At 43.6% G+C, this 26771-nt stretch overlaps 1 protein-coding gene across 1 annotated transcript in view; it reads right to left on the bottom strand.

Annotated features, from left to right (window-relative positions):
- Positions 1–26771, bottom strand: part of bmpr2a (bone morphogenetic protein receptor, type II a (serine/threonine kinase)) — a 34803-nt gene extending 8032 nt beyond the window's left edge. The window contains exons 1-8 of the mRNA XM_060918657.1: positions 25924–26771; positions 17510–17689; positions 7745–7936; positions 7449–7556; positions 7216–7307; positions 4755–4982; positions 2914–3028; positions 156–316 (exon numbers count right to left, since the gene is read on the bottom strand). Of these exons, the coding sequence (XP_060774640.1) occupies positions 156–316; positions 2914–3028; positions 4755–4982; positions 7216–7307; positions 7449–7556; positions 7745–7936; positions 17510–17689; positions 25924–26008 (1161 nt within the window). The 5' untranslated portion in view covers positions 26009–26771. The remainder of the gene's footprint in view (positions 1–155; positions 317–2913; positions 3029–4754; positions 4983–7215; positions 7308–7448; positions 7557–7744; positions 7937–17509; positions 17690–25923) is intronic.

Here is a 26771-nt window from a genome sequence, read left to right as displayed (position 1 = left end):
ACTCATTCAGACTGAATCACTGAATCAAACTGGTAACCGCAGAACCTTCTCAGAAATGATTTTGAAACTCAGGAAACAGTTAAGTGATTCAGAATGTTTTCAGGAATCCAGGATAATTTTCATGAACTCATCCAGGAAATGAAGCTAGTGCTGACCTCGCTGATGGCCGTGCTGTCCTCCTCTGCATGACCCGATTGTCTCTTTCCTGTCAGAGCCATGGACAGGCCGAAATCACTGATCACACAGCAGCCGTCTGCTTTCACCAAGACGTTCCTGCTGTTCAAGTCCCTGTGGGAGACGGCAGGCTTGTACACATCTGAAAGAGAAAACACAGAAAGAATGAGAGAGAGAGAGAGAGAGAGAGAGAGAGAGATGAATCTCAATGTTCCAGTACACTGCAGGATCTGAGTCGCTGAGTGTGTGTGTGTGTGTGTGTGTGTGTGTGTGTGTGTGTGTGTGTGTGTGTGTGTGTGTGTGTGTGTGAGGGAGGGAGGCTATGCCAGCTCAGGGCCCATGGGACTCTGCTGCAAGAAGACCGCACTGACGGAAAGGAAAATCAACAAACACACTGTCGCTTTCGAACAGAGGAGAGAGAAAAGATATCACTGCATTCTCTCGCTTCCTTTGCACTGCAAAATGTCACACACTCTCCTCGAGCATCCCCCAGATTTATGTGCACCCACGAACAAACATTACATTAAATATTCAACGCATGTTAATGTGACTTCTGAGATCCCAAAGACCCCTAATGTGAGTAGAACTATACAGAACCCGGAAGTGTCAGAACCAATTTCACTGATCAAATAGTATTACTTTCATCATTCATATAGGGTTCTTCAGAGCTGGAGAAGACATATCCCTTATCAGGAAACAGGAAGCACCTTCAAGAACCACGAGACCTTTTCACAAATTAAGAATCACTTTCAGGAACCAAGAGACCTTTTCAGAGACTAAGAAACCTCTTCAGGAAGCAAAAAAACATTTTGAGGAACCAAAAACTCTTTTCAGGGACCATCAAATCTTTTCAGGAACCAAGAAATATTTTCAGAAACTAATAATCACCTTCAGGAACCAAGAGAACTTTTCAGAGACTAAGAAACATCTTCAGGAAGCAAAAAAACAATTTGAGGAACCAAGAAATCATTTCAGGGACCATCAAACCTTTTCAGAAACTAATAATCACCCTCAGGACCAAGAGACCTTTTCAGAATCTAAGACTCATCTTCAGGAACCATGAGACCTTTTCAGAAACTAATAATCACTTGCAGGAACCAAGAGACTTTTTCAGAAACTAATAATCACCTTCAGGAACCAAGAGACCTTTTCAGCAACTAAGAAACATCTTCAGGAAGCAAGAAACATTTTGAGGAATAAAGAAATCTTTTCAGGGACCATCAAACCTTTTCAGAAACTAAGAACGACCTTCAGGAACCAAGAAACCTTTTCAGAAATTAATAATCACCTTCAGGAACCAAGAGACCTTTTCAGGAATGGAGAAACATCTTCAGGAAGCAAGAAACATTTTGAAGAACCAAAAAATCATTTTGGGGACCATCAAACCTTTTCAAAAACTAACAGCCCCATTCAGAAACCAAGGAACCTTTTCAAAAACTAATAATCACTTTCAGGAACCATGACACCTTTTCAGAAACTACAAAACATCTGGAAGCAAACATTTTGAGGAAACAATAAATCTTTTCAGGGACCATCAAACCTTTTCAGAAAGTAGAAACCACCTTCAGGAACCATAAGACCTTTTCAGAAACTAAGAACCACCTTCAGGAACCATGAGACCTTTTCGGAAACTACAAAACATCTTCAGGAAGCAAGAATCATTTTGAGGAAACAAGAAATCTTTTCAGGAACCATGAAACCTTTTCAGAAACTAGAAACCACCTTCAGGAACCATAAGACCTTTTCAGAAACTACGAAACATCTTCAGGAAGCCAGAAACTTCTTTATGAAACAAGAACACTTTTCAAAAAAGAAAGAAAGCCAGTCACTTACGGGATTGTTTGGGAACAAGGAACCTTTTCAGAAACTTAGAAATCTTTTAAGTGACCAGGAGACCTTTGATGGAACTTTTTAGGACTCTAAGAACATTGTCAGGATCCCAGGAATCTTTTCATTATATATATTTTCAGATGTATATGAAGTTAGTTAAATAAGTTAAGTCATGTATTTGAGGATACAGAAACTAAAATAATGCATATTTCTTAAACTCTTTGGCTAAATACACGTTTGCTTTTTTTTTCGAATTAACTATAAAATATTTCAGTAACTATTTTATCATTAAATATGAAGAAACAAGGCACAGGAGGCCATTTGCGATTCATCCTTAATGTATGATACAGGAGCTTAAATATGGTTAGCTAGGAACTGTCTACTGCATGCATGTCCCTGAGAACCCCAGCCCCAGACGCGCAGCTTGTGAACAGGCAAGGCAGGCAACTGCTTGGGGCCCCCTGACCCAGGGGCCCCCTGAGAGTTGGGGCCCGAGGGCTTATTTATTTTGTTTTTATTGTTCTTTACCATTGTATTTTCACATTTGGAATTTAAAAAACTTTGGTTTCATACATTTTTCGTTGGTGTCAGATTATTTATAACATATTGGTGATGAACACTGGTCAGAAGGGCCCCCTGGAAATTTTTGCTTGGGGCCACAACAGACTCTAGAATTGCCTCTGCCCAGCCCATCCCTCCAGTGAAGCATGGTGGTGGCGGCATCCGGTTGAGCGTTACTTCTGGTCTTTTCTTAACAAAACAACACAATGTTCACCTTGTATGTTTTATGTGATACAAAAGCTGCAGCATTTACGCCTGGTGTTCAGTATAACATGACAGACGCATTAATATTCATGAGCCAAAAATCTTTCAAGTGATACAAATTGGAACTTGATTTTTACAGCTTACCTCCTTTCACCAGCTCCGTGTGAAGGTAAGCAAGTCCTCTGGTGATAGAGACGACCAGGCGGCAGCAGCTCAACCAGTCGAGTGTCCTCATGCTCAGATATGTGCAGAGAGAACCCTGAGGAGCACGGATACACAGAGACAACACTGACCTTAATACAACAGAGAGAGAGAGAGACAGACAGAGAGAAAGAGACAGAGACACAGAGAGAGAGAAAGAGAGAGAGACAGAGAGAAAGAGAAAGAGAGGGACACAGAGAGAGAGAGAGACAGAGACACAGAGAGAAAGACAGAGAGAGACCGAGAGAAAGAGACAGAGACACAGAGAGAAAGAGACAGAGAGAGACAGAGAGAAAGAGAAGGACACAGAGAGAGACAGAGACACAGAGAGAAAGACAGAGAGAGAGACCGAGAGAAAGAGACAGAGACAAAGAGAGAGAGAGACAGAGAGAAAGAGACAGAGAAAGAGAGACACAAAGAGAGACACACACACACACACACACAGAGAAAGGGACACTGAGAGAGAGAAAGAGACAGAGGGACACAGAGAGAGAGAGAGAGAAAGAGAGAGAGACAGAAACACAGAGAGAGAGAAAGACACACACACACACACACACACACAGAGAAAGAGACAGAGAGACAGATAGAGAGAAAGACAGAGACACACAGAGAGAGAGAAAGAAATAGACAGAGAGAAAGAGACAGAGAGACAGAGACAGAGAGTGGGACACAGAGAGAAAGACAGAGAGAGAGAAAGAGAGACAGAGACACAGAGAGAGGGACACAGAGAGAGAGAGAGAGCGAGAGATAGACAGAGAGAGAGAGACAGACACTCTCTCCTGTACACACTCTCTCCATGTGGCCTGAAAAGCCCTTTAGGATCCACCCTGATGATGGGATGTCATCACTATGGCAACACAGTTGGTGCTAAGCTGCAGTAAGTGCAGACTGATGGGGTGAGGAGCCCAAAGTAGTGAATAATTAAAAACTTTGCAGCTCATACAGTATTATACCACTTCCTCCATATGTGTGTGTGTGTGTGTGTTCATAAATAGGCCAGGCACAGAGGAGACTGAGATGGCACACAATTTTTTTTAGATCACACATTATCTCAACAGGAAGAGGAAGTTACGAAAGTGAGAACGAGAGAGAGATAGAAACAGACTAAGACAGCAGATAGACAGAGAGAGAGAACAATTGAGAGAGACAGATGGAGAAAGAGCCAGAGACAGCGACAGAGGAAAAGAGAGATCGAGAGAGAGAATGATCTGGACAAAGACAGACAGAAAGCAAGAGAGACAGATGTAGACGTAGAGAGAGAGGTGTGGAGAAAACAGAGAGCCTTTCACTTGTTCAATCACAGGGATAAATATATAAATATATGAGCAGAAATCTGAACTCTTCCTCCTCAGGAAGTGGCTCAGTGGAAAAATCCGACATGACACCAGATCTCTCACATAGATTCTTCCAAATATAACTCAGCACAGATTTAATCTCGTTTAGTGAGTCACTCCTCTAAAGGAAGCGAGCAGAGAGATGGAAAGCAGCATCACGAGCGTTCCTCACAAACGCTGCTGACGTTCAGCTGATGAGACGCGATCGAACCCGACAGCAGGGTTTAATGAGATGATAAAACACGGTGCTGAGAAATGCCAATCAGCCATGCGCATTCACCGTGCAGCTGATATACATTTAGCCACGCCCACAAATGGTGAAAGAGCGCCTCCTAAGAACGGCATGCGCCAAATCCACATCTGACTTTCACAAAGAACGATTTTACAAATAAATCTGTACGATAAACGATTTAAAACAGTATGAAGTCGGAGTGTGTCAGAGATGCTCACATGCGGGTAATAGTCCATGATCAGCAGGTACTCGGGCTGTCCGTCGCTTCCGACTCGTTCCTCCGTCTCCAGGAAGTGTGTGATGTTGTCGTGGTCCGGTAGGAGGCGGTAGATGGATCGCTCGTTAACAAACGTCTGCCGATTGCAGCTGGAGAACACTTTAACCGCCACAGAACGCTCATCCAGGGAGCCACGGTACACCGATCCGTACCGGCCACGCCCAATCAGCTGTAATGAACAACATGTGGTCATGTGAAAAATAGACATGTTACAATACAACATCTCGTATCATGTGATTAAATTCGGAAATATTTTCTTAATTAAGAGAAACGATACAAAAGTAGATAAAGAGAACTCAGTTAAACAAATGAGACAAAAATATTATACTTGGTCATTTATTTATTGAGGAAAATGATCCAATATTACATATCTGTGAGTGGCAAAAGTATGTGAAGCTTTGCTTTCAGTATCTGGTGTGACCCCCTTGTGCAGCAATAACTGAAACTAAATGTTTGCGGTAACTGTTGATCAGTCCTGCACACCGGCTTGGAGGAATTTTAGCCCGTTCCTCCGTACAGAACAGCTTCAACTCTGGGATGTTGGTGGGTTTCCTCACATGAACTGCTCGCTTCAGGTCCTTCCACAACATTTCCATTGGATTAAGGTCAGGACTTTGACTTGGCCATTCCAAAACATTAACTGTACTCTTCTTTAACCATTCTTTGGTAGAACGACTTGTGTGCTTAGGGTTGTTGTCTTGCTGCATGACCCACCTTCTCTTGAGATTCAGTTCATGGACAGATGTCCTGACATTTTCCTTTAGAATTCACTGGTATAATTCAGAATTCAATGTCCCATCAATGATGGCAAGCCGTCCTGGCCCAGATGCAGCAAAACAGGCCCAAACCATGATACTACCACCACCATGTTTCACAGATGGGATAAGGTTCTTATGCTGGAATGCAGGGTTTTCCTTTCTCCAAACATAACGCTTCTCATTTAAACCAAAATGTTCTATTTCGGTCTCATCCGTCCACAAAACATTTTTCCAATAGCCTTCTGGCTTGTCCACGTGATCTTTAGCAAACTACAGACGAGCAGCAATGTTCTTTGTGGACAGCAGTGACTTTCTTCTTGCAACCCTGCCATGCACACCATTGTTGTTCAGTGTTCTCCTGATGGTGGACTCATGAGCATTAACATTAGCCAATGTGAGAGAGGCCTTCAGTTGCTTAGAAGTTACCCTGGGGTCCTTTGTGACCTCGCTGACTAGTACACACCTTGCTCTTGGAGTGATCTTTGTTGGTCGACCACTCCTGGGGAGGGTAGCAATGGTCTTGAATTTCCTCCATTTGTACACAATCTGTCTGACTGTGGATTGGTGGAGTCCAAACTCTTTAGAGATGGTTTTGTAACCTTTTCCAGCCTGATGAGCATCAACAACGCTTTTTCTGAGGTCCTCAGAAATCTCCTTTGTTTGTGCCATGATACATTTCCACAGACATGTGTTGTGAAGCTCAGACTTTGATAGATCCCTGTTCTTTAAATAAAACAGGGTGCCCACTCACACCTGATTGTCATCCCATTGATTGAAAACACCTGACTCTAATTTCACCTTCAAATTAACTGCTCATCCTAGAGGTTCACATACTTTTGCCACTCACAGATATGTAATATTGGATCATTTTCCTCAATAAATAAATGGCCAAGTATAATATTTTTGTCTCATTTGTTTAACTGGGTTCTCTTTATCTACTTTTAGGACTTGTGTGAAAATCTGATGATGTTTTAGGCCATATTTATACAGAAATATAGAAAATTCTAAAGGGTTCACAAACTTGCAGACACCACTGTACATTTAATGTTCCGCAAAACAAGTTAGTTCCTCTTTTTTTTTCATTTTGTGATCGCTTATGTTACCGATAAACGGCAAAAAGTGCAAACTCCTCTGTCCTGAAGATGCCGAGAAAAAAACTTTTTCTATTCCAAAGTGCTGATACTGAAGACTCCTTCCATATTGTACCTTAAACAAAAATCTCTTTACAGGAAACCCTACCAGATCAATGATTACATGCTCGCTTTTTTTTAAAATTAATCTGTTTATTCTGAACATCTGTGGTGAATGAGCTGTTGCTATGGAAACGTTAACGTATGAGAATGAGCACATTAAAGTGCAGCTGCATGACGGGACGGTCAGAGCTGCTGTTCTAGAAAAGTATTTAACACCTTCTGACCAATCAGAATCCAGAATCCTCTTCTTCTTCTTGGCAAGTTGTAAAACGGCTGTAGATGCGTGACATCATGTATTTAGAAAGAAATTAGATTACCGACTGCCTCAGTGTAAACTGGGAGTTTTCCAAAGATCAGATTACTTAAGTGCACCAAAACGTGTCAATTAAATTATTCCCGAAATCCATCAAAGCAGATGGAAGGAAACGCCGCTAGCGTGAGACGAGCTCACCTCCAGGAGCTTGAGATTGTCCAGGTCCAGCGATGGAGGAGAAAAAGCAGCTTCCAACACATTCAGGTTATGGAGACTCTGTTTACCACGTCCTGCGTCATACACACACACACACACACACACACACACACACACACACACACACACGCATATATGGATAGACACAAAATTACAAAGTGTACACTCAGTGTTTTCGAGTGATGCTGAGTGCTTTTATCACGATGGCCTCTCACCTCTCAGTACACGGAGGCAAAAACAGACCAGCACAACCAGGACAGATACCATGGAGACAGTTGCCAAGGTAATCAAGATGGCCTCCTCTTGGTAGAGATGGTGAGTGGCTGGACAAAGAGAGATGGAGGAAGTAAGAGAACAAGAAAGATTGACCTTCATCTCTGGATTAGCGGGAATGATACTATAATGACGAGTGTGTGTGTGTGTGTGTGTGTGTGTGTGTGTGTGTGTGTGTGTGTGTGTGTGTGAGGTTGACTGAGCATGATATCTGACACACACACACACATACACTCACGGACTGGCGGTGCGGAGGTGGGTCTAGGTGGCGGAAAGTCCTCAGTGAAGTTCAGGTTGCACATGTCCTTGCTGCAACAGCAGAAACGGTAGGTGCCATTTTGGTTTTGGGACGGCTTTGATTTTGGAGAATATCGCTCCGTCACCTGGCAATGGTCGTCATGGCACATGTGCTGGTCAAACCCCCAGCAACCTGCATCAAAAAACAAACAAATCAAACAAACAAAAACAACAACACAACAACAACAGCGAGGTCTTAAAAATGAATTTTTCGATACGGAACTAAATATTAACTAAATATTTTAAAGGGGCTGTCTCAGCCTTCCCAGAATCCTCTGCACCAAGGAGTGAGTCACCATTTTCAATGCTAACAATATTGCACAAACAATCCACCACAATTCGGCGACATCCTGGGCCAGAAATCTTAAACTGTAAAATGAAATCGAAGATATTTTGTCAGTGTATCGATATTTTAAATTCTTTTGACCAATCCATTCAGTTCTCATCTGGTTATTCCGTTGTAATGGACCAGAACCGGCTTCGGCCATGAAGGAAAGGAAAGATAAAGTACATATATCACGTTCAAAGCTTCCACATATGACATGTATATGAAGAAAAAGTTTGAGATGGGTTTTAAAGGGATCACGAACAGTGAATTTGTGGAGGTTTTGCTGCACAGAGAGCTAACAGCTAACAGCTATCTAGCAGTCAATTGATTTCAAAACAAAAACAACGAATTGGATTCTGGGAAGGTAAGGTAAAGGCAAACTGTCACCTTTAACTAACGCATAATATTTGTTTTTATATTACGATTAAAAATATATCTTTATCATTTTTAAATATATTGGAATGTGTCTATGTGCATAAAAACATACGTAAAGTCGGTTACGACTTAATGTTTGTCATCATTTCAAAATAAATCTAAAAACTATGATTAAAGATAAAAGATTAGATTAAAAAATAATATAACAATAAAATACATTTTGTATATAGTCAACACATATACAACCCCGATTCCAAAAAAGTTGGGACAAAGTACAAATTGTAAATAAAAATGGAATGCAATAATTTACAAATCTCAAAAACTGATATTGTATTCACAATAGAACATAGACAACATATCAAATGTCGAAAGTGAGACATTTTGAAATTTCATGCCAAATATTGGCTCATTTGAAATTTCATGAGAGCAACACATCTCAAAAAAGTTGGGACAGGGGCAATAAGAGGCTGGAAAAGTTAAAGGTACAAAAAAGGAACAGCTGGAGGACCAAATTGCAACTCATTAGGTCAATTGGCAATAGGTCATTAACATGACTGGGTATAAAAAGAGCATCTTGGAGTGGCAGCGGCTCTCAGAAGTAAAGATGGGAAGAGGATCACCAATCCCCCTAATTCTGCGCCGACAAATAGTGGAGCAATATCAGAAAGGAGTTCGACAGTGTAAAATTGCAAAGAGTTTGAACATATCATCATCTACAGTGCATAATATCATCAAAAGATTCAGAGAATTTGGAAGAATCTCTGTGCGTAAGGGTCAAGGCTGGAAAACCATACTGGGTGCCCGTGATCTTCGGGCCCTTAGACGGCACTGCATCACATACAGGCATGCTTCTGTATTGGAAATCACAAAATGGGCTCAGGAATATTTCCAGAGAACATTATCTGTGAACACAATTCACCGTGCCATCCGCCGTTGCCAGCTAAAACTCTATAGTTCAAAGAAGAAGCCGTATCTAAACACGATCCAGAAGCGCAGACGTCTTCTCTGGGCCAAGGCTCATTTAAAATGGACTGTGGCAAAGTGGAAAACTGTTCTGTGGTCAGACGAATCAAAATGTGAAGTTCTTTATGGAAATCAGGGACGCCGTGTCATTCGGACTAAAGAGGAGAAGGACGACCCGAGTTGTTATCAGCGCTCAGTTCAGAAGCCTGCATCTCTGATGGTATGGGGTTGCATTAGTGCATGTGGCATGGGCAGCTTACACATCTGGAAAGACACCATCAATGCTGAAAGGTATATCCAGGTTCTAGAGTAACATATGCTCCCATCCAGACGACGTCTCTTTCAGGGAAGACCTTGCATTTTCCAACATGACAATGCCAAACCACACACTGCATCGATTACAGCATCATGGCTGCGTAGAAGAAGGGTCCGGGTACTGAACTGGCCAGCCTGCAGTCCAGATCTTTCACCCATAGAAAACATTTGGCGCATCATAAAACGGAAGATACGACAAAAAAGACCTAAGACAGTTGAGCAACTAGAATCCTCCATTAGACAAGAATGGGTTAACATTCCTATCCCTAAACTTGAGCAACTTGTCTCCTCAGTCCCCAGACGTTTACAGACTGTTGTAAAGAGAAAAGGGGATGTCTCACAGTGGGAAACATGGCCTTGTCCCAACTTTTTTGAGATGTGTTGTTGTCATGAAATTTAAAATCACCTAATTTTTCTCTTTAAATGATACATTTTCTCAGTTTAAACATTTGATATGTCATCTATGTTCTATTCTGAATAAAATATGGAATTTTGAAACTTCCACATCATTGCATTCCATTTTAATTTACAATTTGTACTTTGTCCCAACTTTTTTGGAATCGGGGTTGTAGTTTGATTTATGTTGATTTGATGTCACTTGCTGAACTCGGGAGAACTCCGAATCGAGGAGACTGTCCCGAGTTTCCGAGTAGGAATTCCGATTTGAGGTAGCGTTTTCTTTGTTTTTTCCTGACTGGAAGTCAGGAATTATGAGTTATGACCTTTAGTCGAATGCAGCATTCATCACAGAGATGGGCGTTGTTTTTTTTACATATGCTCGTCATGCAAAAACTCCACACACACCTCGTTGGAATACAGATTGTTTGTTTTGACCTGTAGGGGCACCGCATTGTTCATAATTCACAGCCAGCTATTAGGTGTTCAATTGAAATGATTGTTTCTGTCAAGTCCTGCATTACCTGTTGAGTCGTTGTTTTGCTCTTTACTGTGTCGCGTTATGATGACGTCGGTTGGCGCGTCTAGACTTTACATATAAAACTGACATGCAGTAAGTTTTGAGAGGATTAAAGTTTTCCTGAGTTTGGGCTTTTAAACCTATCTGCTGTGTCTGTGTCTCCCCACTGTGTCAATACCTTTACACTGGTGACCCCGACGACTCTTTGGACGGTAATCCTAAGAGGGTTTTTTTTTTGCTTGTTTTTGTTTTTTGTTTTTTTTTACTACGATGGAGGCTAACGCTGTTGCGCTCAAGCGACCGGAGTTTTGGAAAGGTCATGCAGCGGTGTGGTTTGCTCAAGCAGAGGCTCAATTCGCGATCAGATGGATAATGGACGATGCAACAAGATATTACTATGTGGTCGCAGCCCTGGGTAGCTCAACTGCTGTCAGAGTCATGAGTTTGCTGCAGAATCCTCCGGCTGAGGATAAATATGGCAGCCTTAAAGCGCTTTTGCTGGGGACTTTCGAACTGAACGATTCTGAACAAGCCCGCCGTTTGCTTTCATTGAGCAGTTTGGGTGACGCAAAGCCTTCAGAACTGATGGACCACATGCTGTCTCTCCTCGGCAAACATGAGCCTTGTTTTATCTTCAGGGAGCTCTTCCTTCAGCAGCTGCCAGGGGAGGTGAGATCGGTGCTTGCTGGTTCTTCCATCAGTGACCCGCGTGACCTGGCTAAGGAGGCAGATAAGTTTGTTTCTGTCATGCAGCACTGCAAGGCAGTTGTCCACCATTGTGCTGCAGAATCAGTGCCACCAGAGGGAGCTCTCGTCGCTGCAGCGCAACAAAGGAAGCAAGGCCTGTGTTTCTACCATGCTCGTTTTGGGCCCAAGGCTACGAAGTGCTGCCCACCCTGCCGCTTCAAGGTGTCGGGAAACGGGGGCCCGGCGCTCATTTACAGCAATGAGCGTCGACCATGCAGGCGGTTTGCTGTTTGTCACCGATGCTGTTTCCGGACGCCATTTCCTCTGTGACACAGGTGCGCAGGTAAGCGTCTTGCCTGCTACAGACTTGGACATTCAGCAGGGTAAATGGGATCCCGTATTGGAGGCCACGAACGGTAGCTCCATCGAGACTTTTGGTGAGCGCAGCGCCGTGGTGTCTTTCAGTGGACAACAGTTTACCTGGAACTTTGTGGTGGCAAGAGTGTCCATGCCCCTACTGGGCGTGGATTTCCTTTGCGCTCATGGCTTTCTGGTGGACGTTAGAAACCGATGACTGATCAACGCAGAGACTTTTACTTCACGCCCCTGCACACGTAGCTGTTCCAGTTCGTCCCGTCTGTCCAGCACCTTTGCGGCGAATGAGTTCTCATGCCTCCTGGGGGAGTTCCCTGCCCTCACCCAACCAACTTTCTCATCCAGCGTGGTCAGACATGGTATGGAGCACCACATCACAACCGTTGGTCCCCCGGTTCATGCGCGCGCTAGGCGCTTGGATCCTGGGAAGCTCGCCATTGCCAAGGCAGAGTTCGAGACGCTGGAGCGCCTTGGCATCATACAGTATTCTAACAGCCCTTGGGCTTCACCAAGGTGGAGGATGGCGGAGGATGGTGTCCGTGTGGTGACTACCGCCGTTTGAATGAGGCCACTACACCGACCGCTACCCTGTTCCTTATATTCAGGACTTTTCTGCCCAGTTGGCTGGTAAGGTCATTTTTTCAAAGGTGGACCTCATCCGTGGTTATCACCAGGTGCCACTGCATCCACAGGACATTTCCAAGACTGCTGTCATCACTCCTTTTAGTTTGTTTGAATTCCTCTGCATGCCATTTGGGTTAAAAACCGCTGCTCAGACTTTTCAGCGACTCATGGCAGGGCTCGAAATTCGCAGTGGTCCGGTCGCCCGAGGCGACTTAATTTGTCATTTGGCGGGTAATTCCTGTCACTAGGCAGCCCGGCTGGCTAGTTGAAAATAAAAAATATATATGAAGCGAAGATTCAGACTAGGGCTGTCTCTGAAAATTCTGTGTGAGATACATAAAATTATTATATCATAACTGTCGAGTATTTTATGGTCATCTGCTGACTTGCATTTGTTTCGTGTTTGTTGCGTTTGTTTAAAACATTTTCCGGTGATTTTCTCCTTGTCCCTCAGGCAGTAACGTGAGAGGCTGCCTAAGGGTAAAAAAAAACAATAACATCACGCACTCGCCAACCAATCCCGGGTGACATCTAGGTGCTGAAAGGAACTTGCGGGCAGTGTTGCCAGATTGGGCGGTTTTAAGTGCATTTTGGCGGGTTTTGAACATATTTTCGGCTGGAAAACGTCAGCTGTATCTGGCAACACTGCTTGCGGGAAGATTTTCTAGTTCTGGTTTACAGCGCTGACTCAGTTCGTGCAATCACTGGTGTTGCATAGGCTACCGTGTAAGCTCTGTCAATTTCAGCAACAAATTAAAAATGGAAGCGGACGAATTGGTTCCTAAAAGAACTAGTAAGGGGTCAGTCATCTGGCATTTTTTTGGATATCGCGAGGAGGACGTGGAACAGCAAATGCCAGTTTGTAAAATGTGCAAAAAAACCCCAGTATCAAAATACTCGGGTCTTGAAATAAATGCACATTAATCATGAAGAATGGTAACTACTCTCTTTTGTGTTATTTTTGACAGAAGTAAAATTCATACATGAACAAATTTTGGTGAGTTGATTTTCTGTTTGGCTAGTTACTTTGGAAGGTAACTAGTCTGACTGGCTGGTGAAAAAAAATATTAATTTCGAGCCCTGCATGGACAGTGTTCTGCACGACCTGCCGTTTGTTTTTGTGTACTTGGATGACATTCTCGTTGCTAGTACTTCCAAGGCTGAACACCTGGTGCACCTCAGGGATCTATTTCAGCGTTTGAGCGATCATGGACTGATCATCAACACAGCCAAGTGCCAGTTTGGTTTGTCTGCCATTGAGTTCCTTGGCCACCATGTCACGAGCAAGGGCGCAGCTCCACTGGCTGCGAAGGTGGAGGCCATATGCCAGTTCCCACGGCCGGTCACGGTCAGGGCCCTGCAGGAGTTTCTAGGCATGGTGACTTTCTACCATCGTTTCGTCCCACATGCAGCCCACCTCATGCGTCCCCTCTATGAAGCTCTTAAGGGTAAGGCTGCTAAGCACACAGTTGGCTGGACAGAGGAAAGGACTCAGGCATTCATGGACACCAAGACAGCCTTGGCCAATGCCACCATGCTAGCACACCCATCCCCGGATGCCCCTATTGCCATCATGACAGACGCCTCTGACTATGCCGTTGGGGCCGTCCACGAACAGCTACTTGATGGCGCTTGCCAGCCACTGGCCTTTTTCAGCCGACAGTTGTGCCCAGCTGAGAGGAAGTACAGCACGTTTGACCGAGAGCTGCTAGGCCTGTTCCTAGCCGTACGACACTTTCGTTTCCTGTTGGAAGGCTGAGCATTCACTGCTTTCGTGGACCACAAGCCCTTAAACCTTTGCTATGGCCAAGGTTTCAGAGCCGTGGTCTGCCCGGCAGCAGCGTCAGCTTTCCTTTATTTCAGAGTTCACAACGGATATCCGTCATGTGGCAGGGAAGGATAATCGTGTGGCGGACTGTCTTTCTCGTCAGTTTGCGGGGGCAGTGCATCTTGGGGTGGATTATATCCGCATGGCGGTGGACCAGGTCCACAACGCTGACGTTCAGGCGTACAGGACTGCCATCAGTGGACTGCATTTGGCGGATGTTCCTTTTGGCAATGCAGGTGTCATCCTGCTTTGTGATGTATCCACAGGTCAGGCCCAACCCATTGTTCCTGGCAGTTGGCACAGGCAGGCATTTGATGCAGTGCATGCCTTTCCCACCCTGGCAGGAGAGCATCACAGAAGCTGGTGGCAGCAAAGTTTGTTTGGCATGGCCTCAAAAAGGATGTTTGTGACTGGGCCGCCGCCTGCCTCGAATGTCAGGGGGCTAAGGTGCACCGTCACTCCAAAGCCCCTCTTGAAACCTTTCATGTCCCGGAGAGATGTTTCGACCACATACATGTGGACCTGGTGGGACCCTTGCCGACCTCCCAGGGCTTTACGCACCTGCTCATTGTGGTTGACCGCACCACTCGTTGGCCCGAGGCCATTCCACTCCAGTCTATCTCCACGGCTGATGTCGCGCGGGCATTCCTGAGCACATGGGTAGCCCGTTTTGGTGTCCCTTCTGACATAACATCAGACTGCGGCTCGCAGTTCACGTCGGAGTTATGGGTTGCAGTCACCAACAGCCTCGGAGCACAGATACACCGCACCATAGCCTACCACCCGCAAGCCAATGGACTATGTGAGTGGTTTCACCATTCATTGAAAGCCGCATTACGGGCAAGCCTCCGTGACGAAAGCTGGGTGGATCGTTTGCCTTAGGTAATGTTAGGGCTGCGGGCTGCTCCCAAAGAGGATCTACTTTCTTCTGCAGCTGAATTGGTCTATGGGCAGCCTCTGCGGGTTCCGGGTGATTTCTTGCCTGATGTTACCCGTCCATGGTCTGCTGGTCAGCAGTGGCAGGCGCACCTCCAGGGTGCCCAGGTTTTTGCGCCAGTGCCCACCTCTCAGCACGGCATGCCGCGTTCACAGCTCTTACCAGGACTGCAGGATGCGGCATATGTTTTCATCCATCATGATGCTCACCGCAGCACCTTGTGCCCGCTCTACGATGGTCTGTTCCGGGTGCTGGAAACAGGGGACAAATTTTTTGTCATTGACGTTGGGGGCAAGTGAGACTGGGTGTCAGTGGACCGCCTTAAACCCGCTCAGTTGGACTTGGATTCTCTGGTGGTGGTTGCCCAGCCCCCGCGGCGGGGCTGTCCGCCATCTACCACGCTTCCACAGTCCACAAACCCTGAACTTCCTGTTCCTGTGGCCCCAGCGCCTGAAGGCCAGAGTAGTTTTGGCCGAGCACTGCACCCACCTCACCGGATGAATTTGTCTGTCTTTGTGAATTCTAGGGGGGCATGTGTAGGGGCACCGCATTGTTCATAATTCACAGCCAGCTATTAGGTGTTCAACTGAAATGATTGTTTCTGTCACGTCCTGCATTACCTGTTGAGTCGTTGTTTTGCTCTTTACTGTGTCGCATAATGATGACGTCGGTTGGTGTGTCTAGACTTTACATATAAAACTGACATGCAGTAAGTTTTGAGAGGATTAAAGTTTTCCCGAGTTTGGGCTTTTAAACCTATCTGCTGTGTCTGTGTCTCCCCACTGTGTCAACACCTTTACAGACCTTTATTTTAAACGCTTGTTTGGTCATTAGTAGGTCACATGACGTTTGTTTTAGCCAGCGTTAACTTTTTCAGCAGTTTGTGCTACTTTTGTAGGATTGGACCATATAAGCTAGGCTTTGTTGGTTGGCCATGTGAACCAATGAGCCTTCGACATCCATGACCCTGTCGCCGGTTCACTGGTTGTCCTTCGGATCTTTGGACCGCTTTTGGTAGGTAGTAACCACTGTATACTGGGAACACCCCACAAGATGTGCCATTTTTTTAGAGATGCTCAGACCCATCCATCCATCCATCCATCCATCCATCCATCCATCCATCCATCCATCTTCTTCCGCTTATCTGAAGTCGGGTCGTGGTGGCAGCAGGCTAAGCAGGGCATTCCAGGCGTCCCGCTCCCCAGCAACGCTTTCCAGTTCCTCTTGGGGAATCCCAAGGCGCTCCCAGGCCAGATGAGATATATAATCTCTCCAGTCTGTTCTGGGTCTACCCCGAGGTCTCTTCCCAGTTGGATGTGCCCAGAAAACTTCCAAAAGAAGGCGCCCAGGAGGCATCCTAATCAGACGCCTGAACCACCTCAGCTGACTCCTTTCGACATGAAGGAGCAGCGGCTCAACTCTGAGATCCCTCTGGATGTCTGAGCTCCTCACCCTATCTCTAAGGATGAGCCCAGCCACCCTACGGAGAAAGCTCATTTCAGCCGCCCCCAGTCATGTCACCATCACAATTTGGCCCTTGATAAAGTCACTCACATCTTTACGCTTGCTCATTTTTCCTGCTTCCAACACATCAACTTCAAGAACTGACTGTTCTCTTTCTTGCTGCCTAATATATCCCACCGCTTGACAGGTGCCACTGTAATGAGATAATCAATCAAAACTTCTTCACCTGTCAGTAGTTTAAAGTTATGGCTGATCGGTGTGTACTCTGCTGTTTTTCCAACTAAGTGCGAAGACTTCTCGTACCCCTTTGTCCGTCATGTCCAAGTCTAGTTCTGTGTTCCCGGCCTGTGTTTTCTGATTATGGATTTTCCAGTTTGCCACCTGTGGGACACCTGTATTTGTGTTCTGACCCCTGTTAGAGATGCTCTTAACAATTATTGCATTATGCTTAATAATACGTACCTGTGTCTAGCCTCTAGGTGGACTTTCTTGGACTTAGAAGGGACATTTAGATTTTAAAACATTGCACCAACCGTGCATAAAAGGAACTTTTGCTAGGACCAAACAGTCTAGGATTTGTCAAGTAAAATCGAACGTTTGACTTGTTCTAGATATCGGTTTAAACAGGACAGTGACGTCAATGTTTATATTAATGAAAAAGGAAACATAACTAAAGAATCGAAGCTTAGGTTGACCTTTAGGTTGAGCTCGTCAGTGATGATTCATTTTGGTTGTTATGGTAACGTTATAGCTATTTAGATGTAATTGAGACTCGAGTACGGAAATTTCACTCGCAAGAAAAACGTGTACGAATATTCCCGTTCACAGAAAAAATAAAAACCTTTTATTATTGTAATGGTTTAAAACAGCATGTTTATACCGTGTAACTCGTACCTTGTTTCACCAGATGCACGCCGTTCTCTTTTTTCTCCCACAATCCGTAGCACCACCCACCCTGGCTGCAGCGAATGGTGTTGTTTTCCAGAAAGACACGCCCCTCTCCTCCTCCATCAATGCGCTTGGACGGATCGTGGTGTTCCGTGTACGCACACTCCCTCTCCTCACTCTGAGCGGCTACGAATGAAGACAGAGTCACGATTCTCATAAAAACGTTTCATTTTTGTCACTGAGGTCAAGAAATTCGAAAAGAGGGAAAATAATTAGCAACAGGGTTGGGTGGGGGAGGGGGAGAGGGAGGGTATGTTGCGGAGTCACTGTTACCATCCTGAAGTTGATTATTTTCCAATAAGACAATAAATAGCATACAGCAAAATGTTTTATTCCTCTCATACGAATGACAAATGATCATTTTTTATCCATTTATAGTTACATCTAATGCTGTGGAAGGATTCGTAGTTCTTTTGTACTATATATGAAGCGATAAGCACGTTTGTGCTTTTTTTTCTGTCAGTATGCAGCTGTTTGAGGCAGGATTATTATCATCATCAGGTGTGTTATTATTCTGTCTGTCTGTCTACCAAGGCCAAAGCTGAATGGCCACTGGGTTTCAGCGCAGGAGAATGTAAACACTAATAATGGCTCAACCCTGCCCTCTTATAAACACACACACACACACACACACCAAACCACCACATGACTCTCACACACAAATATTCAGCCCAGAATATATAAACAACACATTAAAGTAGCCTGAAAATGCAATTTTTAAGATAATAAATAAGTAAATAAGTAAATAAATAATAATATTATAATGCCTGAAAATGACCATAATGGCTTTTAATCCTTCACACAACCATGACATGAAGTCAGAAGAAAATGGATCAATCTTTTAACCAATCAGGTTTAAGAATAGATCGTTCACACTAAAAGGATCTCCTGAAATTAATTAGAACAGCCGACTTTACACACACTGTCATGTCTATCACTAGTTATGAGGACAACAAATTATGTATTTGTTATGTATAAGATCTCTACTCTTTTGTGAGTTTTTTTATATTAAATAAGTTCAATGGAGGGGCGGCACGGTGGTGTAGTGGTTAGCGCTGTCGCCTCACAGCAAGAAGGTCCTGGGTTCGAGTCCTGTGGCCGGCGAGGGCCTTTCTGTGTGGAGTTTGCATGTTCTCCCCGTGTCCGCGTGGGTTTCCTCCGGGTGCTCAGGTTTCCCCCACAGTCCAAAGACATGCAGGTTAGGTTAACTGGTGACTCTAAATTGAGCGTAGGTGTGAATGTGAGTGTGAATGGTTGTCTGTGTCTATGTGTCAGCCCTGTGATGACCTGGCGACTTGTCCAGGGTGTACCCCGCCTTTCGCCCGTAGTCAGCTGGGATAGACTCCAGCTTGCCTGCGACCCTGTAGAACAGGATAAAGCGGCTAGAGATAATGAGATGAGATGAGAAGTTCAATGGAACAATTAAAGAAAGAAAGAAAATGCTCTGTACGAAATAAACACGTGTCCTCAATGTTCAAGACACTAAATCTCAAAAGTCAAAAAAGATATAAGAGGTATGTACAGAGCTGTTTCTTGCTCTAATGCTGCGTTCATGTGCTATGGGAAGATGATATTTTCCAGTTGGGAAGTGGTATTTACCAGTGTGTTGTGTTCACATGCTTTTGTTGTTGTTGACAAATTAAAGATGGTGGACCAGATTCAGAATCAGGCCTGTTATTTGGCTAAAACAATTATAGATTGCCTTGTTCATCAGCTGCAGCAGGAATATGAGTTATCAAAAGTCAAAAGGTAAATAATGCTGAATATTTCCTGATCATGACAAGTAGAGATTTTCTTAACACATTGAATGCCACGCAGTTTTTGGAAATTTGGCTGTAGCCACAATGAGAATAGCCAGTATCTAGATCATTATTGGCGTTCTTTGGACAGCCACAGAATATTTTGTATTAGGCTATAATATACATATTATAATAATATAATATACATAACATGACTCGTTTAAAAGGTGAGAGTCAGCTTTCCGTAGGTGAAAACCACTTCTTTCTTGGTTCATAAGCTAGTCTTGTACCGCTCGCCGCCATGTTGAAAAGGTTAAAGTTCATCTCATCTCGGCAACTCGTGTATCAAAATTTTCTACGAGTTGCCCAGTGGAAAATACCACAAGAGGGGGCGCTCATGTGTGCTTTCCATGTCGGCGTTTGGTATTTACCATAATTCCCATAGCACATGAACGCACCATAAGTGGTATAAGTTGTCACTTTGGGACCCTGGACCACCAGGGGGCAGCATAATTTTTAAACTAGATCTCATCTCATCTCATTATCTGTAGCCACTTTATCCTGTTCTACAGGGTCGCAGGCAAGCTGGAGCCTATCCCAGCTGACTACGGGTGAAAGGCGGGGTACACCCTGGACAAGTCGCCAGGTCATCACAGGGCTGACACATAGACACAGACAACCATTCACACTCACATTCACACCTACGCTCAATTTAGAGTCACCAGTTAACCTAACCTGCATGTCTTTGGACTGTGGGGGAAACCGGAGCACCCGGAGGAAACCCACGCGGACACGGGGAGAACATGCAAACTCCGCACAGAAAGGCCCTCGCCGGCCACGGGGCTCGAACCCGGACCTTCTTGCTGTGAGGCGACAGCGCTAACCACTACACTACCGTGCTGCCCAGTGTGTAACTTATTTAACTAAATTAAATAACTGATAACGTCAGATCATGAATACGCGATGATCACGACGTGTTCGTGTCTATCCGGGGGAGAAAAACATCGAACGAAAAACGCAAAAGAGGAGAAACAGATCCAAAAACGCTCATAAGAAAGGAATGAATTCTGATTCTTTGGATTTAGTTAATTTACCTGCTTTCTTGCTTCCACTTTTTGAAGTAACATAAACGGAAAAAGTAGCTAGCTTAGCTAGTAAAAAGCGTTAGACTTGTTAACACATGTTCAGTTGCTAACTCATGACTCTTAAACCTGTGACAACCTGTTGACTTTAAAGCTAATCAGCACTCAGATTATTGAAACGTCAATCACCTACAGGTCTTTTTAGAAGTATAGCAACTCAGTCGCATGAAGAAGACGACCCAACCCATGAAGAAACAAGTTCCTGAGTTCTTTCATTTTGCAAAGCAGCCTAATGGGCTTACGGTCATTTTTCAGGTGCTAGAAGGAAATATTTCAGCTGTAGTCAACACTAGAGCAAACTGAATACGATGCACTATATGCATATGGTGGATTTTTTTATTATGGGAAGCTGAAATCATAAAGGAACTGACATTGTTTTATGCTACGTCCAATTTAGCTCGGAAAATCAAGCTAGGTAAGTGTGATGAGTGATGGACGGATATTTTCCTCCTCAAAATAGTGAACTATAGAGCCAGTGTAATAGATTTAATAAGCGAATATGTTTGTACGTCAACAATATAAAGGTAATACTTGTTTATACGTAATGAATGAAGGCTACTTTGTTTACTCGTCATGCTGTGAGCAGATATTTTGATTTGGCATCACGTGCTGAACTCATCTCATCACATTATCTCTAGCCGCTTTATCCTTCTACAGGGTCGCAGGCAAGCTGGAGCCTATCCCAGCTGACTACGGGTGAAAGGCGGGGTACACCCTGGACAAGTCGCCAGGTCATCACAGGGCTGACACATAGACACAGACAACCATTCACACTCACATTCACACCTACGGTCAATTTGGAGTCACCAGTTAACCTAACCTGCATGTCTTTGGACTGTGGGGGAAACCGGAGCACCCGGAGGAAACCCACGCGGACACGGGGAGAACATGCAAACTCCACACAGAAAGGCCCTTGCCGGCCCCGGGGCTCGAACCCAGGACCTTCTTGCTGTGAGGCGACAGCACTAACCACTACACCACCGTGCCGCCCCGCATGCTGAACTCAGGATTGACAAAGCCATCCTGCATTTCCGAGTTGAGAGGGAATTTTTTTTGATATTTTTAGATAACAAAATAAGCCCTTGGCACGTCTAAGATGCCAACTCGACTCTTACTTAGCCTTTTTTTAAAAAAAAAAAAACATTTTTATATCAGCCCTACATTGTGAGATAGTGTTTCCAGAGAACATTACAAACACCCTGTGGGTGCTTCTATTCTATAGCCTGAGTACAAAATATACTCATTCAGCTTTGTTATAGCCCATACATGTGTTTGCTATGTAATTTGTACATAGATTTCTATCAACCGTCACAGATTTGTCACAGTTTCATTTATGATTGTATAATAGTTCAATCTTTTAAAGATAAATCTAAATAAAGTTTTATTGTTGTTGTTATTATTATATGATGTATGAATAGTATTCCACTAAAGCTGAATTGAAATCATGGTGCTCCACGGCCGCAAATTTAATGAGGCATGCTGCTAATACGAGTGATTAATGATTAATTATTTATGCTCTTCCTGTTTTTCACACAGCAACAGAGCAAAGGAACTTCAAGCCAACTCCCTAATCTGTCCATCCATCCATACTTTCATCCATCTGCTGCAAACGGCTGAGCTACAGTACATCCAAACGCAGGGAAAACATTGCGTGTGTGTGTGTGTGTGTGTGTGTGTGTGTGTGTGTGTGCACATATGAGAAAGAGGGAGGTTTCATTTTCACTATGAAGCAGGAAAGATAAAAGCTTTGCGAATCATGAGTAAGGAATGATGTTTCTATGGTAACAAAACATTTGACAAGTGTGGAAAGATTTGTGCGATGAACAGAGTCTGTGTTCCTTCATGACAACACACACACACACACACACACACGGTTTAACTGTTGTTGAAGAAAATTGCATTGTAAATCACAGGCGAGCCAGCCAGGAGGCATGATTCAACATACAGAACAGGAGCTTTCTATCATCCACCACCACCCCTCCTTTTTTCCCCCTCAAAGCTACTCAAATAAAACAGGACAGCATGGTGTTTTTAAAGTCTTTTCTTCTCTGCAGTCCTGTTTGCAAAACTATTGGCACCCCCATTTTCCCAAGAACTATCAACAAGCAGATTTTAAGGTAAAGGAGCCATGAAGTATCTGTCTTACAAGAAGCCAGTTTCTCTAAACACGTGATCATAACGGACTTCCTATCAAGTATCAAGCTTGTTATATTTGCTGCTCGAAAGACAGCATGATTCAGTGGCGGCTGCTGGTTTTTAAAACAGGGGATGCCCATTTTACACATTCATCGTAAAACCTGTAGGCCGGATATCAAAGCAGAGAAAGGTGTGCCCCATTAGCATAGTGAACTAGACAACCCCACCTAGTGGCAGAAAGTATTTTTGCTTGTACATTTCATGTTATAGTCTGGCTTGCCAGGCTAGTGCCTCATATCCTTAATCAAAAATATCAAACATCCAAAAATCACTGGCTATTCAACGAAGAGCCTTGAACATCATACCCTAATATGCAACACAGAGTCTTTAACACAACACCCAGCTGTGCAACACATCCTTGAACATCTTCTGCAACACAGTCTGGAAATTCATAACCAGGTAGGCTATGCAACACACAGAACCTTGAATATTATACCCAGGTATAACCTATAACACAGAGCCCACCATTCTCTTAACATTACTGAACAATATACACACTTCACATTCATGAACATGAACACTATTTATACACAAATTCTGCCCTCCGCTCCTTTTCCAGAAAATGGTCTGTGACCCTGTCATACCAGTTGGTTGTGCTTTCCAGAGACTTTACCAATTTCTGTTAGCAGCTAGCACTGCAGATCCCAATAAAGCTCAAGCTAGCCTACAACCAGATTGAACTACAAATGAAATAAACAAGCGAATTCACGAACGATCAAACTGATAGAATGGATGAAAGTTAACGGAGCATAACGAGTAATATTTACATTTATTTACAGAGTAATGTACAGAGACATCAATGAGAAGAAACGTTTATATGAAAAGAAAGTCGGACAGCACTTTGGCACACGACTACACTTTCTCGACATCCGCTAGAGACTGACTGATCATACTTCCGTGTTCCTCGCCAACGCCGAAGTACAGAGCCCGCCCTCCTCATGTCTTTCAAACACTACCTCCAATAATCCTTCATCAGCCCGGCTTCTTGTCCCTCCCACTGTCTCGTTTAGTCCCAGAGAAGCCCGGCTTCCCTGGAAGTGACGATTTTGTCGATTTTAACCAATAACAACTAGCCGAAATTGGCTGTTCAGAGCCCTCTCATAGACTGCAACGGATACCCGGCTGCCAGCCATAGAGCCCATTGAAATAAGAGAGGTTACAGCCAGTGTTGCCAGATTGGGCGGTTTTAAGTGGATTTTGGCGGGTTTTGAACATATTTTGGCTGGAAAACGTCAGCAGTATCTGGCAGTGCTGGTTACAGCCTGGCAGCAAAGGTGATTCTCATAGCGAACTGCAAGTTCGTCAGACATCACTCAAATAAGTTACAGGATAGTTATGAATGTAAATACAATCTTGGGCATATATTATGTTATGCAAGTTATTGTTTTAATGAGAATTCAACGTCGTAGATGCCGCAGTTTGGGGAGAGAATTTTAGGGGAAGCTCGGCTTCCCTTGTTGTCTCTGAGAAATCGCCCCTGGCATGATTGATATGAGTGATAACTTTTCCATAAGGGTGTTATAAGGATTCAGCACCTGCTGAATTTTTCAACTACGGTGCCACAAATCTGTTCCAGCACTTACGTGTCATTAGATTAACACTAACAATTTTGATTAATGTCTTTTTACGCCACAAGCACGGCTTGCAAAAACATATGCTTTCGTTTCTGATCACTCCAAGGTTTTAGTGACGCAATAAAAGACATTTTGATTGCTGATGTATCTGTTGGGCAATAATTTCACTGGACAGGATATGAATCAGACACACACAGACAGAAACACAGCACAGGAAAAGTTGTGTTGTTGAAGACAAGTGATCATTTAAAACCTGAGGCAAGCCAAGCAGGTCACATTTTTTTAGGTTTCAAGACCTTTTTTCTTTCAGTAATCCCATTGCAACTGATATGAGCAATCAAACATTCGATCGGTTGTTAATCTACCCAATCATGGGTATGTGGAAGAGGGCAGATATCAAGTCAAGTCAAGTCAAGTTTGTTTGTATAGCGCTTTTAACAATAGAGATTGTCCCAAAGTATCTTTACAGAATCTGAATGACCCAAGACATGAGCTAATTTTATCCCTAATCTATCCCCAGTGATGAAGCCTGTGGCAATGGTGGCAAGGAAAAACTCCCTCAGGCGACATGAGGGAGAAACCTCGAGAGGAACCAGACTCAAAAGGGAACCCATCCTCATTTGGGCAACAAATAAAAGATATCACTTCCGAGTGTGCTGGGATGAGCAGCAGTTCAAAAAGATGCAATTGACTGGCTTCTCGTGTTTTGCATTTAGAGTAAAATTACCAGTTGTATGATTTTAACTCAACGTAAACGAACCTGTGAAAATCTACACGACTGAAAAAGTGGTGACTTCAAAGATAACGTGTGCGACAACGCAAACGCCTGTCTGCCTGGATTGTTCTTCGAAGTCATCCATTTTTAATCTCATGATAATATCAGAAACCTGGCTGATGTATTAGGTGAGTATGGAACGTGAACGTAAACACAATAAGCACCACCAAATAAAGACCTCTTGCTCTGTTTACTGTGCAGATCTCCAACTATTTCCGTCACGTCTCTCTCTCACATGCACACATTTCATTCCTTTCCTGTCCAGAAGGGAGGTCAGTTCTGAGAATATTTGCATGGGGAACAATGTCAGGCCTTCCTGCACCTCCTTCTGGAAATGCTGTGTGTGTGTGTGTGTGTGTGTGTGTGTGTGTGTGTGTGTGTGTGTGTAACATCCTTTTTACATCAGAAACCACGAATGCACAGTTAAAAAAGGGGACATGCTGTGAATTTGAGCTGAGAAATATGACAATGTGAGAAATTACATCACAATATGTTTTTTTTAAAAAGAATAGTATGCATATTGACGATACATTTATACCTTGAGCCAAGTTTTCGAACATTGTTACTCCTGAAGCAGAAGTGTTTTGTAGTTGTACCATCAATTATGGCCTTGGACAAAGTGTTGTTAAAGTCATGCTTCGTTTTTAAATAATATTTTTATACGTCTTTGTTAGAAAACCTGAAATAGCCTATATAGCATGACGTGTGTATTGTTTAAAAAAAAATACACATGAACACTGATATTTCCCCTTTTTTCAGTACTGAAACTCACCCCATTAGAGTCATTAAAGTGTTTAATATTATGATGATAATAATAATAATCATTATTGTTATCATTAGACAATGTCAGTTGGCTAATAAAATTAGATTATTATTAGCTTTGAATTAAGTAGTTATTATTACATACAGGCTCTATACAATAATTTGAACTTACCAGTAACCGGACTGAGCAGAACCAAAGCAAAAAGGCCCACATGGAAGACTGTCATGTCTCCTGACTGTCTGTTATCCATCTTCATAAGAATAGAATTTTAAGGGGGAAAAAATCAGGATGTTTTAATTCTTTCACAATGAACACTGAAGTGTCGGAAATGTACATGGATTTCTAAACAAACAAACAAACAAACAAACATATATACATATAGTCAATATGAGCTATAATTGATGTTGATGAATAAGATGAAGATAAAGTGGTGGTCAAGTTTAAATAGCAGTCCAAAAAATAAAATAAAATAAAATAAAGAAAGAAAGAATGATGCAAGCTGGTTTTGTGAGTCAAGAAGAAAAAAAAAAGGATGAAGGGGTTAAAGGTATAGTCTCTCTCTCTCTCTCTCTCTCTCTCTCTCTCTGTGATTCTTTCAATCAAATCGAGGCAAAAAACACAACTTTGTCCCTTGCTTTTGTTCCCGACAATTGATTCAGATCGAAAGTCAGAGACATTCCAGTCTCCCTGAAGTCGGAATCATCTGGAAATTATTTCCACAATCCAGGATCCTCCTTCTGCATCCCCGCTTTAAAGAGAAAAAGAGACTCCAGTTAAAAGGGAAAGAAAAAAGAACATCCTCTCGAGCCAGACTCGGGTGTGTTCTTCATCCCGGCTGCGCTCCACCCGTTTTCATCCTCATCTTGTTGAAGTCGCTCCATGTTCGGTGCCGCAGGGCCGAGCTCAGTGCTGCCGGAGATCCGGAGTCCAGACGGCGGCTGGAAACGCCTCGATCATCCTGGAGGGTCTCCAGAGAGCCGATTGTTCACGCTGTGCATGTTACAGTAGACGCAGACTGA

Source organism: Neoarius graeffei, chromosome 4 (assembly GCF_027579695.1).
Source record: "Neoarius graeffei isolate fNeoGra1 chromosome 4, fNeoGra1.pri, whole genome shotgun sequence".
NCBI lineage: Eukaryota > Metazoa > Chordata > Actinopteri > Siluriformes > Ariidae > Neoarius > Neoarius graeffei.
The sequence above is the reverse complement of the archived record's forward strand: the minus strand, read 5'-3'. Positions and strand labels throughout refer to the sequence as shown.